General features: G+C 42.7%; 1 protein-coding gene across 6 annotated transcripts; it reads left to right on the forward strand.

Moving 5' to 3' along the window:
• Window positions 1–13,904: 13,904 nt before the first annotated feature.
• On the forward strand, window positions 13,905–18,741 carry Smim8 (small integral membrane protein 8). Of its 6 annotated transcripts, none has more exons than XM_075971239.1 (4): window positions 13,958–14,229; window positions 14,911–15,078; window positions 17,220–17,376; window positions 18,302–18,741. In XM_075971239.1, the coding sequence occupies exons 3-4, from the start codon at window positions 17,242–17,244 to the stop codon at window positions 18,458–18,460; spliced, it is 294 nt and encodes a 97-aa protein (XP_075827354.1). In that variant the 5' UTR covers window positions 13,958–14,229; window positions 14,911–15,078; window positions 17,220–17,241; the 3' UTR covers window positions 18,461–18,741. The 6 variants fall into 6 exon arrangements, with proteins under 6 accessions (XP_075827357.1, XP_075827353.1, XP_075827354.1 ...); XM_075971241.1 differs by lacking the exon at window positions 14,911–15,078 and adding an exon at window positions 17,015–17,071; XM_075971242.1 differs by lacking the exons at window positions 13,958–14,229; window positions 14,911–15,078 and adding an exon at window positions 13,905–13,950.
• Window positions 18,742–19,001: the final 260 nt, after the last annotated feature.

Below are 19,001 nucleotides of genomic sequence, written 5' to 3' on the forward strand. Positions count from 1 at the left end.
TTCCAATTTTTTGATTATTATTTAATTGGAATTTTACATACCAATCCCAGTTCCCACTCCATCCCCTCCTCCCACCTCCTCCCCCTCCTCCTCACTCCACCCCCATCCACTCCTCAGAGAGGGTAAGGCTTCTCATGGGGAAAATATTCCTTTTATATTGTTCTGAATTTATTTGGTGTCTGTTGAAATCTTTCCCTATCCATTTCTGATTCTGTTCATTTGGATCCTTGCCCTATTTCCTTTGGTAAGTTGGGCCAAAGATCTGCCAGTTTTTCTTCTCAAAGAACTAGCTCTTAGATTTGTTAATTCTTTGTTTCTATTTCTTTGATTTCTGCTCAGGTATTTATTATCTCTTCCAGTCAGCTGGCTTTGGGCTTGGTTTGCTCTTATTTTCCCAACTTCTGGAGTGGCACCATTAAGTCTTTTATTTGTGCTCTTTCTGATTTTTTTTTTTTTTTTTTTTTAAATATTTATTTATTTATTTATTATGTATACAATATTCTGTCTGTATGCCTGAAGGCCAGAAGAGGGCGCCAGACCTCTTTACAGATGGTTGTGAGCCACCACGTGGTTGCTGGGAATTGAACTCAGGACCTTTGGAAGAGCAGGCAATGCTCTTAACCACTGAGCCATCTCTCCAGCCCCCTCTTTCTGATTTTTTAATGTAGGCGCTTAGAGTCATAAATTTCTTCTTAAGACAACTCTCAGTATGTCCAGTGGTTTTGTTGCATTATGTTTTGTTTTTACTTAGCTCCTGGGATACTTTCATTTCTTTCTTGATTTCTTCTCTGATACCTTCATCATTCAGCATGAGTTATTTAATTGCCATGAGTTGGTGTATTTACTAGAGGTTTTTTCCATGACTGGTTAAGGATTGTACACAGATTCAAGAAGCTTTTACGGGCCAAGAATTTTTTTAAGTACCAAGAAGGATGACTATATAGAAAAACATACTTAGCATATCATAGTAAAACTACTAAAAATTAAAGGCATAAAAACAATCATATAAAAGGATGTATTTCCAATGATAAACATAAGTAACTGCCAACCAGTTAACAGAGGATTTCAGGAAACAATATATGGCATAAACGTGCTAAGAGTGGCGACCTAAAATATTGTGCCCAGTGACAATTTCCTGCTCTGAAAAACAAGCATGCTGTAATGTGTAACAGATATTATAACATATGCTCTGGCCTAGGATGAACTGAAGTTCCTTGCTGTGTGTTTCTGATTAGGGAAGATAAGAAGGAGACATCGTGGTCTTCTGTTTGTGTAGATCTTACATGTGTGAACTCACACAAATGTAAGATATTTCTTAAAAGTTGTGTCAGGGCCCGAAATGGCTTAACATGTGAGGATACCTTCTCCTATAAGCCTGGCAGTGTGAGTCTGATCCATGGATGTGAGTTTCATCTACATAAAGATGGAAGGAGCTGAACTCACGAGTTGTTCTTTGACCTCAGCATGCGTGTCATGGCATACATATCCATACACACACTTTATGCACACACACACACACAAGAAAAAAAATCATGTCTGTACTAGACATGGTGGGGGCTTATCTTCTTATCCTTATATAATGTTCTTCAACATTATATAACTATTGCCTAGCACTTAGATTGTGATGCATATAATCTAGAGAGTAAAGTACACTGCATGAGATGATGTAAAAAGCAAACACTGTTGTTCATATAAAAGAGTTGTGGATCACAGACTTTGCAAGTCCTAGAAGGCTGTAGACATGTCGTCAAGCTCCCAGCCAACACCCACAGAAAAACCTTTTGAGAAGAGTTTATAGACCCTAAACAATGTTTCTAAAAAGGGAAATTGGAGTTTCATAGAGCTCAGGCTTCTATACTCATAAAGCGTGTGTTACAAGATAAGAAAGTAGAAACAAAGGTAGGCGCACTTAAAATCCCAGTAATCGGTGTATGCATCCAAAAATGGCTGTCTCGAACATGATAGTGAGGGACAACACCCAAGAATGTCCTCTGATCTCTACACATGTACCATGGCATGTGCATGCCCACAGAAATGTGTATATAGGCACACATACTTCATATATACACAAATAATTCTGTTTTACCATCTCCGGAGATGTGAAAGAAATAAAATGTAAAAAAGAATTTACCAAGGTGATATACATACACTTGGGATATGAAGTCATTCATAGTTTTTAGTGTATGGTTAAAGAAATAGCCTTAGAAAAGTGATGTGATTTGCATATAGTTGCAAATTAAATAAATGTCATAACTACAATTTGAGTGTGGGTCTTTAGCTTGGCTTTGGAATCAGTGGTGGTTGTTCATACCATTCTGTCCTGCTTTTTCCTGGTGATAAACATACAAGCAGTAAATACAGAACAGTTGTGTATCTTTGGCCAGCCTGCCTGCCTTCCTCCCTCCCTCCTTTCATCTTCTCCTCCTCCCTCTCTCCCGCTATTCCCTCCCCCTCCCTCCTTTCCTTCCTTCCACCCTTCAGTGTAGATCAGAGACAACAACTTATATTATTATATGGGTCCTGGCATCAGGCTCGGTGCCACCTCCTTCTACCTGCTGACCTATTTCACCTGCTACTTTCTTTCTTTTTTTGAAACAAGGTCTCATGCAGTCCAGGCTGGTCTGACACTTGCTCTGTAGCCAAGGATGACCTTGGACTCCTGAGCCATCAACCTTTTGAGTGCTGGAATTATTCATGCACCACTCTAAACTTCTCTCTTTTCTTTATGTCTGTGCAGAGTTCCCATTTGAGATGTTGCTCTGCATGCTTTATTAAAAAATTATTTTAGAAAAAATCAGGCAACTAAGGCAGGAGGACTACCTGAGTAGGAAGCCACCAAGTATTAGTTCAACCAGAGGCTCCATAGCAAATGGGGTTTAAGTGGACTCACCACTTAAACTTTTAATTCGGATGTTCCAATAGTTCCTTTATATGTGACTTGATTTTTTTTTCCTTTCAACTTTTAACATCTTGTGGTGGTGCACGCCTTTAATCCCAGCACTCAGGAGGCAGAAGCAGGTGGATCTATGTGAGTTCAAGGCCAGCCTGGTCTACAAGAGCTAGTTCCAGGACAGGCACCAAAGCTACAGAGAAACTTTGTCTCAAAAAACCAAGAAAACAAACAAAAAAAAAAAAAAACACAACTTTTAACATCTTTTTTTGAGGGAGGTGGGGGGTTCTCTACATTATTCTCTGAGGAAGATCATCTCTCCTGTTCTTGGCATTCCCCAGTTGCGGAGTGTCAGGAGCCATTTTCCCAAAGATTATAGCAGGGACCATTGTCCTGGGGATGTTTGCAGAGAGCCCCACACCCCAACTGTATTAAGAACTGTTTGTTGGCGGAGCCCACCCCACACCCAACTATCTTGAGAGCTATCTGTTAGCAGAACCTGCCCCACATTCCAACTATATAGAGAACTGTTTGTGGTTGGAATCACAAAAGGAACGATTTTGCTTGCATAGAGAACACTAGGTGTGTCGACTCGTGACCTGTGACCAAGTGTCCACTTGTGACCATTGCTGCCCTGGCAAGATCCCATGCCCCTGCCCCCATCTCAAGCCAAATTCCTCATCCAAGGGCTATATAAGCTGCTGCCATTATGCTAATAAACGAAAGCTTTGACAATATCTTGCTTGGCCTCCTTCCTCTCTCTTGCCCATGTCTTTTCAGATAGCACCTCTCCGGGACCCTGGAATAACTGACCTGCCAGGCGGGTTACAACCCCTAGACTAAGTGACCCGCCAGGGCAGTTACAACGGAGCTCTTGTCTAGGGTTGAGGCCCCACATCCTTTCCCCATTTCAGGTTAGCGCTGGTGCCATTGTTCAGGTTTGGATGAGGCAGCCATGATGATAAGACTTCATAGGTGCACCCTCCCTCCTTGAATTTCTAGAAGACACAATCCCACAGCAAATTTCTGCTCCTCCAGCTCTTAAAATATTTCTACCCTCTCTTCCACAAAGAACCCTGACCCTTAAGTGCAGGAATGTGCTGCAGATGTATCAGTTGGGACAGCCACTACCTGGCTGATCTCTTGTTCGTTACATTTTGCTCAGGTGTAGTTTTCTTAAATAGTTTCACCTGTTGCAAAAAAGAACTTTCTTTAATGAGAATGAGAAATATGCTTATATCTGAGGACTTGGAGCTAGGGACCACATTTGAGATTTGTCTTTTGGGATCTAGGTTACCTCACTCAATATAATCCTTGCTAGTTCCATCTGATTACCTGTGAAGAACGTACAGGATCCTGCTCTGTAACTGCGATTTTGAATTCCTTGTGCATCAGCTAAGTTACTGTTCTCAAGGAATATTACAACGGAGGTCCTTGTTTCTGGAGGCATACTGTCTTGGTGGTTTATTTTATTTTTTCTATTAAAAATTTCTGCCTCCTTCCTGCCTCCCTTTTCCCTCCCCCTTCCCCCACTCCTCTCCTCCTCCCTCTCCAGTCCAAAAGGTAGTCAGGCTTCCCTGCCCTGTGGGCAGTCCAAGGTCCTCCCACTCCATCCAGGTCTAGGAAGGTGAGCATGCAAACAGGCTAGGCTCCCTCAAAGCCAGTCCATGCAGTAGGATCAAAACCCAGTGCCATTGTCCTTGGCTTTTCAGCAGCCCTCATTGCCCGCCATGTTCAGAGAGTCCGGTTTTATCCCAAGCTTTTTCAGTCCCAGTCCAGCTGGCCTTGGTGAGCTCCCATTAAATCAGCCCCACCCTCTCAGTGGGTGGGTGCACCCCTTGCGGTCCTGACTTCCTTGCTCATGTTCTCCCTCCTTCTGCTCCTCATATGGACCTTGGGAGCTCAGTCCAGTGCTCCAGTGTGGGTCTCTGTCTCTATCTCCATCCATCGCCAGATGAAGGTTCCCTCTGATGGGTCTTCAGGAACAGGGTCAGGTTCCCTTGCCGGCCAGGGACCTCGCTGACCTGGTTTATGTTTTTTGCCATGAGATGTAGGTACCTGGAATTAGGTTGATTACGGTATTTCTTGGGATAGATGCCTGTTCTTGCCTTTCTCAAATGTGTGCTTGGATCTTTATTTGCTATGACCACAACTTGTCAGTTGATGGATGACGCTTTGTTTTCACTATGGTGGCGACTCTGCAGTCCAGGTTCAGATTTCCAGTGATCCTAGAACATTATTGGTATTATTGGTAGTGTGGCTAAGAAAAGAACATATAGGTGGGGGGACTGGCTACGGATGTCCCTAACTGGAATTCTAGCTTGGCCTTCATACATTCCTTGGGACGAGTAGTGAGTGGGGTGGCAGAGAATTGGGCAGACTGGTGAGCAGGCTCTGGAAGTTTCTTCGTGGATTTCTGGTTAGGACCCTGCGTTTGGATTCCAAGCTGTCCCAGATGATCTTAGAAGGGGAGGTGATGACAATGTGTGTATATGGGAGGGCTGAACTGGTTCTGGAAATCACTATCTAAAGTTCTGGTTTGACTGTATGCATTTCCCAGATCTGCACAGTGGGTGGGTTGGCTGATAGGTGAGCAGGTGGCAGAAGAGGACTAACTCTAGAGGTTTTTTTTTTTATATATTTATTTATTTACTTATTATGCATACAATATTCTGTCTGTGTGCCTGTAGGCCAGAAGAGGGTACCAGACCTCATTACAGATGGTTGTGAGCCACCATATGGTTGCTGGGAATTGAACTCAGGACCTTTGGAAGAGCAGGCAATGCTCTTAACCACTGAGCCATCTCTCCAGCCCTCTAGAGGTTTTTAAGTTGGGTTTTGGGACCAGGTTTATGTAGTTCCGGAGTTGGGTGGGCTGGTTTACATCCTAACCTGCAGTTCCGGTTCAAACTCCAGGTTCAAACTGCCCACCTCTGTATTTTAAGTAATGATTTTGCTTAATTGAAGCATAGTGTATAAATACCAGTATACAAAAAAAAAAAAGAGTATACAAATCTTCAATGTAGAGACTGATTTTTCACAAACTGAAAACGGATATAAAAAACTAAACAAAACAAAATCTCATGATATCTTTAAAAGTTTGTGTACAGCAAAGACAATTGAATGAAGAAGTGGCCTACATAATGGCTGAAAAATTTATCCATTAAACATTTGACATGCAGGCAGACACAGTACTGGAGAAGGAGCTGAGAGTTCTACATCTTGATCTTCATCTTGAAGTGAACTATGTGTCACACTGGGTGTGACATAAACGAGACCTCAAAGCCCACCACTACAGTGGCACACTTCCTCCAACAAGGCCACATCTCTTAATAGTGCCATTTCCTACAGGCCTATCCTTCAAATACGTGAATTCATAGAAACCATACTTATTCAAACCACCACATGCCCCATGTCTTCTCCCGTTAGTGCTGCTATTTTCACAGTAAAAAAAAAAAAAAACCAAAAAAAAAAAACCACCTTAACCTCCTGCTTGGGTCAGAATATCCAACTTATTAACCCTGCAGTGATTCTTCTCTACCCCACAGTACCTAAGACCTTTCCTTTCTATCATCCCTTCAGGGACCTGTCATTTTTCTCTCCTAGACCTCAAAGACACCTTTTTTCAATCATCTTGATCACCGGTCACAAAATGTCTTGGCCTTTTGTTGGACTGACCCAGACACCCTCCTTCCTTCCCTCCTTCCTTTCTTTCCTTCCTTCTTCCTTTCTCTCCTTCTTTCCTTTTAAAATTTATTCTTCTCTCATGTAATACATCCGGACCTCAGTTTCCTCTTCCTCTTCTCCTCTCAGTTTCATCCCCTCACCTCCCCTCTCCCCCAGATTCACTCTCCCCCATTTCTCTTCAGAAAAGCGTGGGACTCCAAGGGATCTCAACTGAACAGGGCATAACAAGTTACAGAAAGACTAGGCACAAACCCTCACATCAAGGCTGGATGAGGCAACCCAGTAGGAAGAAGAGGGTCCCAAGAGCAAGCAAAACAGTTAGAGACACCCCCCACCCCCACTGTTAGGAGTTCTCACAAGAAGACCAAGCTAACAATCATAACATATATGCGTAGGACCTAGGTCAGACTCATACAGGCTCCATGATTTTCACTTCAGTCTCTGTGAACTCCTATGAGACCTGCTTAGTTGTTTCTGTGGGCCATGTTTTCCTTGACTCCTCTGACTCCTATAATCCTTCCTCCCCCTCTTCCATGGGGTTTCTTGTTTGCCTGTGGGTCTCTGCATTTACTTTCATCAGTTGCTGGGGGAAACTTCTCTGGTGATGATTGGACTAGGCACTGATCTATGAGTATAGCAGAATGGTTCTATCCTAGGTCTGTGACCTATCCAGTCACTGGTTCCTGGTCTTCCAGGCAGTGTTAGGCATGGGCTCCCTCTTGTGGCCTGGGCTTCAAGTTAGACCAGTCATTGGATGGCCACTCCCTCAAGTTCTGTGCCTCCATTGTATCAGCACATCTTGAAGGCAGGGCAAATTGTAGGTTGAAGTGTCCTTTGCTTTACAGTTTCATGAGGTCTCATTTGGTCATTGTTGGTCTTAGTGTCCATGCTAGGGAAGTTGTCTTCCGTGACAATGCACACAAATCCATTCTCCACCTTGTTTTACAGCAGGCTCAGTGTAAATGGTTTTATGTTGAGGTCTTTGGTTTACTTGGACTTGACTTTTGTGCTGGGTGTAGATGCGGATCTATTTGCATTTTTTTACATGCAGACATCCAGTTAGACTAGCACATTTGTTGAAGATGTTTTTTTTTTAATTTCATTGTGTTTCTCTGGCTTCTTCTCTAAAAACCAAGTGTCCATAGATGTGTAAATTTATGTCTCAGTCTTTGATTTGATCCCGTTGATCAATGTGTCTGTTTTTATACCAATAATATGTGGGTTTGATTACTATGGCTTTGTAGTAATCAAATCAGCTTGAAATCAGGGATGGTGATACCTATGGAAGTTCTTTTATTGTTCAGGATTGTTTGTGCCAGTCTGGGTTTTTTGGTTTTTCTGTATGAAGGTGAGTATTATCCCTTCAAAGTCTATAAAGAATTGTGTTGGAATTTTGATGGGGACTGTGTTGAATCTGCAGATTTCTTTTGGAAGGACAGCTAGTTTTACTACATTAATCCTACTTATCCATGAGAATAGGAGATCTTTCCATCTTCTTACTTCTTCAATTTCTTTCTTCAAAGACTTGAAGTTTTTATCATACAAATCTTTCACTTGCTTGGTTAGAGTTAACCCAAGATACTTTACATTATTTGTGGTTATTATGAAGGGTGTTGTTTCCCTAATTTCTTTCTTGATCAATTTGTCATTTGTATAGGGGGCTACTGATATTTTTTTAGTTAATCTTGTATCCAGCCATTTTGCTGATGGTGTGGATCAGCTGTAGGAGTTCCCTGTTAGGATTTTTGGGATTAGTTATGTATGCTATTATATTATCTGCAAATAGTGATATTTTGACTTCTTTCACTGTCTTTGGGGCCTCCAAATGCTAATCTTATGAGGCAAGAACAAGAACTACCTGCCAAATTAAAGTCCGTTAGGCAAGCTTTACTTACGAAACGTAGGACTAACTCTTCAAAACAGGATTTGGGAGCACAGTATGGGTGAACTTTTCAGGCTTCTTTTATACAGAAAAAGTATAAACTTGGGATTTTGTAACATAAGGATTTTCCAATCAAATTTTACAGATGTAAAGTGCAGACTAGATTATGTGACAGATCGTTTTGGCGAGTTTCCTTGACAGAAGGCCTTATCTTATCAGGCTAGAGTACCTGTGAGTCTAGCCCCATTCCAGAAACAGAAATCTCAAGATTCTTTGGCAGAACACCATTTTATCAAGGTAGAGTATGTGTGAGTCAAACTTGAATTTTGTAACAAATAAAAACAACTTCTTCTGACCTTATAACTGAACGGCTTTTTACCCTAAGATGGAATCAGGATGGTCAATCAGTATATTCTTTTGTGTTTGGGGTTCTGTAGATACCTGTTATCTCAATTTCATTTGTAACATCTGTTAGCTCCAACATTTCTCTGTTTAGCTTTTGTTTGAAAGACCTATCCTTTGGCGAGAGTGGAGTATTGAAACTCCCTCTATCGATGTGTGAGGGTCAATGTGTGTCTTAAGCTTTAGTGGTATTTCCTTTGCAAATGTGGGTGCCCTTTCATTTGGGGGCATAGTTGCTAATAATTGAAACATTGTCTTTGTTGTGGGGTAAAAAAAACCCAATCAAACAAAAAACCAGAGACCACTCAATACAACCAAAGTCTGAATTGAGAGTCTATATTAGGCTGCCAACTGGAGACTGCCTGGAGAGAAATCTCTCTCACAGAGCAGTACCCTACCCTTCCCAGAAATTCCCACACCTGTCTCTTGGTGAGGGGAGTCAGGAGCCCCAAGACAACTGGTTTGCGGGAGGCAGACAAAGCCCTTTTACCTTTGTGGAGTTTGAATCCAAGGTAGGTAGCTGCCCTGGTTCAAAACTGAGTCATTCTGGCTGACACTTGGTATCCCAGACTTTGTAGGGTCTGCAATAGTCCTTCAGTGGCCTCTTGACAGAAAGCTTCATCTTTACCCACTACCAGCAAGTTATCCACATACTACAGAGGTGTGACCTGAAGAGCTCTGAGACAGTACTCACCCAGGTCTTCATGGAAGGCCTCATCAAAGAGGGTTGTTTGTTGAGTTCTTAAATCCTTGTGGTAGTCAATTCTAGGTCAACTGGCCATGGGACCCAGTATCTAGGTTGGTTCATTTGAAGGTAACAGGGGCTGGCTCTGTTTGACCAAAGGGATACTGAAAAAAAGCATCCTTCAGGTCCAAGGCTTTTTTTTTTTTTTTTTTTTTTGCTGGGGCTAATAGGCTAAGCAAAGTGTAAGGGTTTAGCACCATGGGGTGTATGTCCTCGACACATTTGTTTGCCTCCCTCAGGTTCTGGATGGACCTGAAATCATTGGTTTTGGGGGGGGATGGAGTGTTCCAGGGAAATTGGCAGGGGACCAGAACTTCCACCTCCCTAAAGTAATGTAAGTCCTGATGCCTCTGTGTGCCTCAGATGACATCGGGTATTGTTTAACCCAGGCAGGTGCTGCTCCTGGCTTCAGCTGCCTATGATTGGAGTTAAGTGCTGTGCTAATCCGGGTGGGTTATAGTCTGCCCACACCAGTTGGAACTTTAATTGAAGCTTCTTTAATAGGGGCATCTCTTGGCTCCCTCTCCTGGTGAATTAAGGAGGTATTATTTCTCCAGGATAAGAGTAACAAAGATTACAGAGTTGGGACTCTCTTCTGAGAAAGTCTGTGTTTATGTATCATCTTTGAGGATAATCTGAGTTCTCAATTTGTGCATCAAGTCTTGTCCCAGGAGGGGACAAGGGCTTTTGGGGGTCACTATGAAGGAATGAGTCATGCCTTTCCCTAGGTCGACTTTCCTAACAGTCTGACATAGCTTGGCAGCTTTCTCTAAACTCAGTAATATGGAAACTCTCTCCCTTCCCAGCAAGGCTTCCTGTTCTCTACATGCCCTTATCTGAACAATGTTCCTGAGTCTGGAGGGCTGACCTTATCTGAAAGCTGCTTCTAAATCAGGCGTCTGATTCACCTTTAGCTTGACCATTGACACAGATTCCTGCTAAGAGGACTTGGGCTAGGAGTTCTGTTATAGGACCCTACTGCACCATATCAAGCCTTGTGATAAGAGCAAGGCATTCAATGCAAATTAGGGTTTGTCCTCATGCCCCCCAATCTTAGATATTCCTTGTACTCTGGAATAAAGTTGAGCTGATTCATTGAAATCTGTCTTCTGTAGTGCTGTCTCCACTCAGAGCCACTAGAACAACTGCTTCTTCAGCTAAGTCTCAGAAACTTGATGCCTCAGACACTTCCAACATGGGAGCCCGGAGGCCAGATAAGGGGTTGAGAAGTCTCTCATCTCCCTATGACCCTAGAAGTAATACTACATCCAGTTTCTCCTTTCTTGGGTCCTCAGAAAAAAGGCATTACAGACTTAAAATCTTTAGTACTCACCACCAGAGATTGCCAAGGTTGCCAGAGCTATAGAATCAAGCCAGTGGATACCTAGATCCCAGATGAGCCCCCAAATGTTAGGGTCTGAGAATCCACTAGGAAGGACCAAGTTTGAGCAAACAGGAAATTTATTGAAAAGGCTGATATATACTAGGCGGCAGATATCAGGATCCAAGCCACATCCTTGAAGTGGAGGAAAGCAAGTATTTTAAAGGAAAAAAAATCACAAGGAGACAACACCATAATTTCATCCAATCATAACAGAACATGGTGGAGAAATTGTTGGGGACTTTCCACGGTGACAAACTTCTAGCCTATCAGGGAGTCTTTGAAGTTTGTGGTCTTGCCCTTGCCAACCTACCAGGAGGAGGGTAGAACATTTGTGGTTTGGCCACTCCCTAGACACCTGGACTGAAATAACTTTAGTAATTTTTACATCGTTGAGCTGAAATATGACATCCTGAATAGAAATAGAATCCCTGTTGTTAAGCTGGATTTAACAGTATAACTATTGGCATCTCCACTGGGACAGTGGGACTATCTTCTTTAACTATCTACTATCAATTTTCCTCTCAGTTCATCCAGGACCTCTAACAGGTGGTTCAGACCATTCTCACCCTCCAGGGACAAATAGCCTCTCTGGCTACTATGGTTCTATAAAATTGGCAAGGATTAGATTTACTAATAGTGGAGAAGGGTGGTCATTGCCTCTTCTTCAGGGAGGAAGGTTGGTTCTATGTCAACCAATAAGATATGGTAAGAGACAAGACTCAATAACTCCAGACAGATCTCCAAACACGGAAGGAACAGCTTGATTCCTTTGGCCAATGGATTGCTGACAGTCTATTATGAAGTCGGATACTGCATTCCTTAACTCCCTTTCTCCTCCCTTTGCTAATCCTACTAATTGCACCCTGTTTAATACACTTCTTGTCTATATTCAAAGGATTTCTAACCAAACCTTTAATCAGTTGCTATTACAGGAACATCAGCCCCTGACTATAGAACCAGAGGCCTATGACCCCCCAGTTATGCCCTGACAATGAAGATCAAGCTTGCTCCCATGGACTTCAGCACCCTCATACAACAGGAAGTAGTACAGAGTGTCTGAGGCTTGGAAATCCCTGCCCCATGCCTCAGCATTATCAGCTGAAAAGCACCACACATGCATGGCTGGTTCTTCCTTTAAACAACACATATTTCCTCCAAGGAAGAAGGTGCGTCATTTCAGAGGGCTGCAACACCTGGCCAATGCCATGGTGTGGGCACAGTAAGTTATCCAGCTATTTCAATGTCCGTTTAATATGCTGTCCTCAAATAAAGGATGCATCAGATGTGAAACTGCTAAGAGACTTTGCATGATCTTAGCCATGGTTTCGATTATTTCTTAAGACTTCTGATCTGCTAAATGCTTTCATCTCTGTGCCATAGTTTTATCATTCTAGGCACAGCAAAGTCAACTGCTGAATTAAGTTTTACTTGAAAGAACAAGTTTTACAATAAAAACATTTATCTGCAAAAGCTTTACTTAAACACACATGAAAATTCAGGTGTTTGCTATTATATAATATATCCCAACAAACAAACAAAAAGTCAGCAAGGTGTGTAGCCAGCATTCCTGCCTGTGGTTTCAGAGCTGTGGGACACCTGCTATCTTTGAACCTCTAGGCCCTAACAGAAGAACATCAGAGAGTTGATTGCGTATATGGATCCTAAAATGGAAGAAGACAGAGCTCAGGCTTTCCCCCACAAATCAGAAAACTTTATGTTCGGTAACCCAGATCTTTGGCCCAAGATAGAGTCAGCTAAGACACGAAGATGGATGACCCATGTGGGACCCAGCCCTGTAGGGGAAATGGAAAGTGAACGGTTTACACTTCTCAGAAGTCTGCGTACTCCCTTTCTCAGGAGAAAGGCTTGGCTACAACCCGCTGTTCGAACAGCCAGAACTCCAATCCCTTGTCCCTTAACGCAAGTCCACCACACCCCCTCCCAACAGAAAGCATCTTATAAAACCCCAGACTCCTTTTCGGTGGTGCTGTCTTTCCTTCTCTTGGGAACACCAAGCAGTTCTACCCTGAATAAGGCTTTGCCTTTCAACCTCAGTGGCTCTTGTGATCTGGTGCTCTATTAAGCCATACACATTCCACGTCTGTCTGTCTATCATCTATCTATCTATCTATCTATCTATCTATCTATCTATCTATCTATCTATCTACCTATCATCTATCTATCTATCTATCTACCTATCTATCTATCTATACAAAAATATTTTAAAATTATATATCTATTTATTCATCCATCCATCCACCCACCCACCCACCAACCCATCGTCTATCTATCTATCTACACAAAAATATTTAAAAATTATATATCTATTTATTCATCCATCCACCCATCTATCTATCATCTGTCTATCTATCTTCTATCTATCTTCTATCTATCTATCTATCTCTCTACCTAACTATCATCTATCTATTTATCTATCTATCATCTGTCTATCTATCTATCATCTATCTATCTATCTATCTACCTACCTATCATCTATCTATCTATCTACCTACCTATCATCTATCTATCTATCTACCTACCTATCATCTATCTATCTATCTACCTACCTATCATCTATCTATCTATCTACCTACCTATCATCTATCTATCTATCTATCTATCTATCTATCTATCTATCTATCTATCTATCTATCTATCTATCTATCTATCTATCTATCTATCTATCTATCTATCTATCTATCTATCTATCTATCTATCTATCTATCTATCTATCTCCACGAAACGAAAGCTTATTTGAATGTGAGAGGTTGAAAGTCAAAGACCCCCAAGAAAGCAAACTGCAGCCTGCTCAGGAGTTCCAGTGCCTGGCTCCTGGAAGAGGACAGGGTCGGCCCGGGCTCCTGCTCTGCGGCCTCCGGGGCATAGGTGGCGCTGTGGTGCGGCCTTCCCCGCAGTTCGAGGCCGCAGCGGAGAGAGCGCATTGGAGGGAGGGCCGGAAGGTGAGTGCTGCGGACCGCACGGACCCGGGGTGTTTGAGTGTAGCCGCCCCGCGTCGGTGTCGGTGCTGGAGCTTCCGTCTTTGCGGTTGCCCAAGGTCAGGTCCTGAGGGCTCTCGCAGGAGTGTACCGTGGTTTGCAAGCGACATCTAGGCTCCTGTGGCGGCCTCGGGTCAGGCTGGTCGGTCCCTGCTAAGCTGTCATTTACCCGCAGTTCCCGGTGGAGAGCAAGAAACCAGATGCATCCGAAGCCTCCAGAAGTAGCTATGGTCAATTAAACAGGTTTCTGACAGTTAAATATTCATACTTAATTGATCGTTGTTACTTCTGGAGCCTAAACAACCGGACCAGGGTCTGCATAGCTGTACAGCTTCCAGATTGCCTGCCACAGTGACAAAACCTTTCCTTAATCCACAAGTGGGGCAAATCACAAGCCAGAAAAGTTACTCGTGTGTGTTTGTGTGTGTGTGTGTGTGTGTGTGTGTGTGTGTGTGTGAGAGAGAGAGAGAGAGAGAGAGAGAGAGAGAGAGAGAGAGAGAGATTTTTAAAGTTATTATTTTACAGTAAAAACGGTTAGAATTAATTTTTAAATTTAAGTGATAGCAAATCTTATGGGTCTTGTGCAAAATACATTCCTCAAAAATAATTTTCGAGAAAGAAAGTGAGGTGATGGAGAGTTGGCTGAAGTTGGAAGAACTGGGTTATCCTACCCACCTAGTGAAAAGACAGCTGGTGCTAGGAAGGTTGGTTTGTAAGATGACCACTATTTTGTTAACCTCTTTCCTTTAAAAAAAATGTTAAATCCGCATCTGTAATGCTTCAATCAGTAGTACCGGTCCTTTTATAAAGTACCAAAATTGAGGATAAGTCTCTGCTTGATTTCCTCAAGCCATAAAGTCCTCTGATTCTTTTTCAAACTTGTTTATTATTATTATCATTATTATTACTGGTTTTTCAAGACAGGTTTCCTTGTGAAGCTCTGAATGTTTTGGGACTCACTCTATAAAGCAATCGTCTGCCTCCCAAGTGCTGAGATTAAAGGCATGTGCCACCACTGCCAGGCAATTTAAACTCTTTTAAGGTGTCCTACTTAAGACTCGAAGTTGCTTTCTTATGAATTTAAAGAATGTAGTAAGTGAAACTAAATAGTGTTTTTATACTGTCATTAATTTTTTTGTCCATTTGAAGCATTTTTTCTATATATATTTGAAAATGGAGTATTTTTTTCCTAAAGTAATTCTCATATTGTCTTTATTTTCGTGTACAATGTAATACAGGTAGCCATGCCAGTTTTGCTGTAGCGAACTTTCTGTGTACAAGCACGGGTAGTCATGTGTTCCGGCGCACATATGTGTAAATGTGTGCAGAAGCCAGAGGTCATCCTTGGATGTCCTCCAGAGCCAGCTATCTTGTTGTCTGAGATTTTCTCGCTGGAACCTGGAACTTACTGATCCCATTGGACTGGCTCCTTCTTGACACAGTGTTTCTCTGTGTAGCCCTCCCTGGCTGTCCTGGAACTCTTTCTGTAGAGCAGGCTGGCCTCAAACTCACAGAGTTCTGCTTCCCAAGTGCTGGGATTAAGGCTACCACCGCCAGCTCATTTTTTTTTATAGCAGGCTTCAGATCAAAGTTTAATTTACACAGTGGAAGTTCACTTTTGAAACCAATTATGGAAAAACTCAAATTGTAGCTGAGGAGGAAAAAAACTGAGAGCTCGCACTTGAAGCGATGCAGTCACACGGTCGCTGAGACCCAGTGGTCCATGAAGTCGTCTCTATGATGAAATGACACAAAGCAGGCATAGTTCCTGTGAGAGCTTCCCGCCACACCTAGAGGAATACCACAGCCAATGACGTATTTAAATGGCTTCTGCCCTCAGTTGCTGATGTCACTGCTGTCACAAGCTATCACAAGTTAGGTTCTAAAGACTTTGGTTACCGGGAACAATTTGACTCAAGAGTTAGTGAATCCGACATGGTCTGAGATGAAAGTAGACAGTCAGCAGTGATGGGAGAAGACCTGGCAGTAATAGCCGTATAATAGCCATAGCATAGACAGAGAAAAAAAAATGATGCAGCAGCCTTTACTCGGCAAGTGTAGAGAATGGGAAATGCTCTCCTCGTACACTGATGTTCCTGAAAGTAATTAACCCAGTTAAACGCTGAAGGTGGATATTTAGTGGTCACTGCCGTGAAAGTATTGAGCATCTGGGTTTCTCTGTAAGTGAAATGCTGCAAAAACACTGCTTTTCGTTTCTGTGAAACCGAAGCCTTAAGAAACAAGAATACTTGTACAGACAGAGCACTGGCGCCTAAGTGTGAATGCTAAATCTTCATAGCGTTTACTGTTCCTGAAGTTGCAGTCTTCCCCTTGCGTTGTCTTTATCAAGTCTGTGGGGCATTTCTTAACCTACTCCTCTGCATTGTGTGTTAGGAATGATACCCGGAAGAAAGCAAATAGTCCCCAGACGTTGTTATCCTGAGCAGAAGAATCAGGGGGCAAAAAAGACACACTGGACTTGACTGGATAGAGAAATGGGTGTTGAGATTAAGGGGCTAGCATGTCCTGTGCTCCTCGGAGAGTTGCCGACTGGGAAGGATAGAGATGGCTGCTTATTCTTACTGTTTGCACAGGGGAGCTTTGGGGTCCTGAAGGGTGGCAAAGGATGGCAGCCTATGGGCTGGGCTGAAGCTGCCCAGATATACAGAGATTCAGAGAAAGGAGGGGTAGTATTTCCCTCAGGCTGTTATGGGAGAGCTATTGGTGAGGGAAAGTAGAAACGGCGGAAATGCGGAGGGGAGTGGATTGTCCTCAGCTCTCCTCCGCTTTAGCCCCGACTATAGTGTAAATGGACCAACTCCATTTTTCCAGACTCTGCTCAGTTTGCTTAACTGAGCAAGGGAGGAGACAGAGTGGAAGGAGGAAGAGGAAGAGCGAAAACAAATGGGAGGGGTCGATTCGCCCAACAAAACCTAAAGCGCCATTTAAAAATAATCAAGCGGTGATCATTCTTGGAGCACATCTAGAATTTAAAAACAGTGTGTTTTGTTTATTTGTTTGTTTTAAGAGCTTCTGGGCCAACCCAATGGAGCACCCCTTTAATCCCACCACTTGGGAGTCAGAGGTAGGTAGGTCTCCTATGTTCGAGGCCAGCATGGTCTACTATGGGAGTTCCAGGCCAGCAAGGGCTGCAAAGCAAGGCTTTGTTTCAAATAAAGATAGGTTTATCAAAAACTAAGTATGAAGGAAATGTATATATGCATTGCTTTTAGGTGATATTCTTCAGTAGTCAAGATGTCCTCAGCACCTGAGCCTCCAGCAACAAAGAAAGACCCACCAAAAGAGAGGAACTTTGAAAACCCAGGCCTCCGAGGGACACACACGACAACCTTATTTCGAGCTGTGAATCCTGAGCTCTTCATTAAACCTGTAAGACCTGCATCCAGGAGACTTGTTCACTTTTCTGTAGCATTGGGTTTGTACCCAGGACGTTTTATGCCGACTAGGAAGGCCCCTAAGCTGGTCATGGTGGCTCATTCCTGTAATCCCAGCCCTTGGGAAACAAGGGTTGAAGGATAAGCAGGTTTGAGGCCAGCCTGGGTCTACAGCCTGAGACTCTGTCTTAGAAGGTAAAGAAGGGCTGGAGAGATGGCTCAGGCACGGGGAATTACTAAAGTAGACATTGAGCGTAGAGGATCGTGATAAAGTAGTCCCACACTAGCTCAGAATGGAGTATAATAAAGGTTTCTTTAGTTAGGAGTAGACTCACAGATCAACAGTCCTCTTCATGAGTGGGGAACAGGAACCAAATCCAGCAGCTGAAAGAGAGAGAGAGAGAGAGAGAGAGAGAGAGAGAGAGAGAGGGAGCGCACATGTTTCTACATCTGTTTCATTGCTGTACATAAGTTATAACTGTTACCCTTGTGTTGGGCAAGAGAAGTAGCATGTGATTGTATTCCTCACGTTCTCATAAAATAAGCTAAGCGGCAGCTCAGAGAAGGGCCAGTTCCAGAACCGTGTCCACGTCTCCATCTTTGCTCAGTTTTTACCTTCCTAGGGCACAGGTCTAAGCTACCTGGCTACAAAGAGAAGAATGAGATGAAAAGCAAGAGTCTCAAATCAGCTGTAAATACTCAGGAGTTAAGCTGATGGAATAAAATGATGGGAATGAAAATGCCGTCTTTAGGAAGCAGGGGTGATAATAATGACTTGTCATGCCAAGAAGGAAGTGCAGTGTGATATTTGGCTCTCTTGAAATTACTAGTCTCACTGGCACTTTGTAATTCTCTCTCTCTCTCTCTCTCTTTCTCTCTCTCTCTCTCTCTCTCTCTCTCTCTCTCTCTCTCTCTCTCAGAACAAACCCGTAATGGCCTTTGGACTGGTAGCCCTTTCCCTTTGTGTGGCTTACATTGGTTATCTGCACGCAGCACAAGAGAACAAAAAGGACCTCTATGAAGCCATTGATAGTGAAGGGCATCGTCACACGAGGAGAAAGACATCCAAATGGGATTAAGTGCTGTTTGCTTCAGATGGAGCATTATTGCAGGCTCTTAAATCTTTAAATGAAAGACACTCTGAGAGAATGGAATTATGTTTCTTGTTCTGTAATCTGTTAACAAGAGAGAATACACAATTGGAAGGTGTCCACTGTGCTAAATATAGTCCCATTACAGCTGTGGCTGTTAGCCCTTTCTCTTCCCACAAAGGAATGTCTCAATATTTCTTCTGTGCAAGAATGGGAGTCTTTTTGTTCAATTCTGTAGAATAAAAGTACCCAGTCCTGTTAAATTTGCACGGAGTTTCTCATGTTTTAAAGTGAATTGCGCCTTTGCAGCAATGTTTTGCTGTCTAGTAGAGAAGATATCCCCTTGCACTACTAAAATCATGATTAAATGAAACGATAAGACAAAGTAATTGAAGTACAATATTTTAAAAATGTTATACTGAACCCAATAGAAGAGAAAGTGAGGAATAACCTTGAACACGTTGGCCCAAGAGAAGACTTTCTGAACAGAACACTATTAGTGCAGGCACCAGGATCTACAATTAATAAA

Source organism: Microtus pennsylvanicus, chromosome 5 (assembly GCF_037038515.1).
Source record: "Microtus pennsylvanicus isolate mMicPen1 chromosome 5, mMicPen1.hap1, whole genome shotgun sequence".
Lineage (NCBI taxonomy): Eukaryota > Metazoa > Chordata > Mammalia > Rodentia > Cricetidae > Microtus > Microtus pennsylvanicus.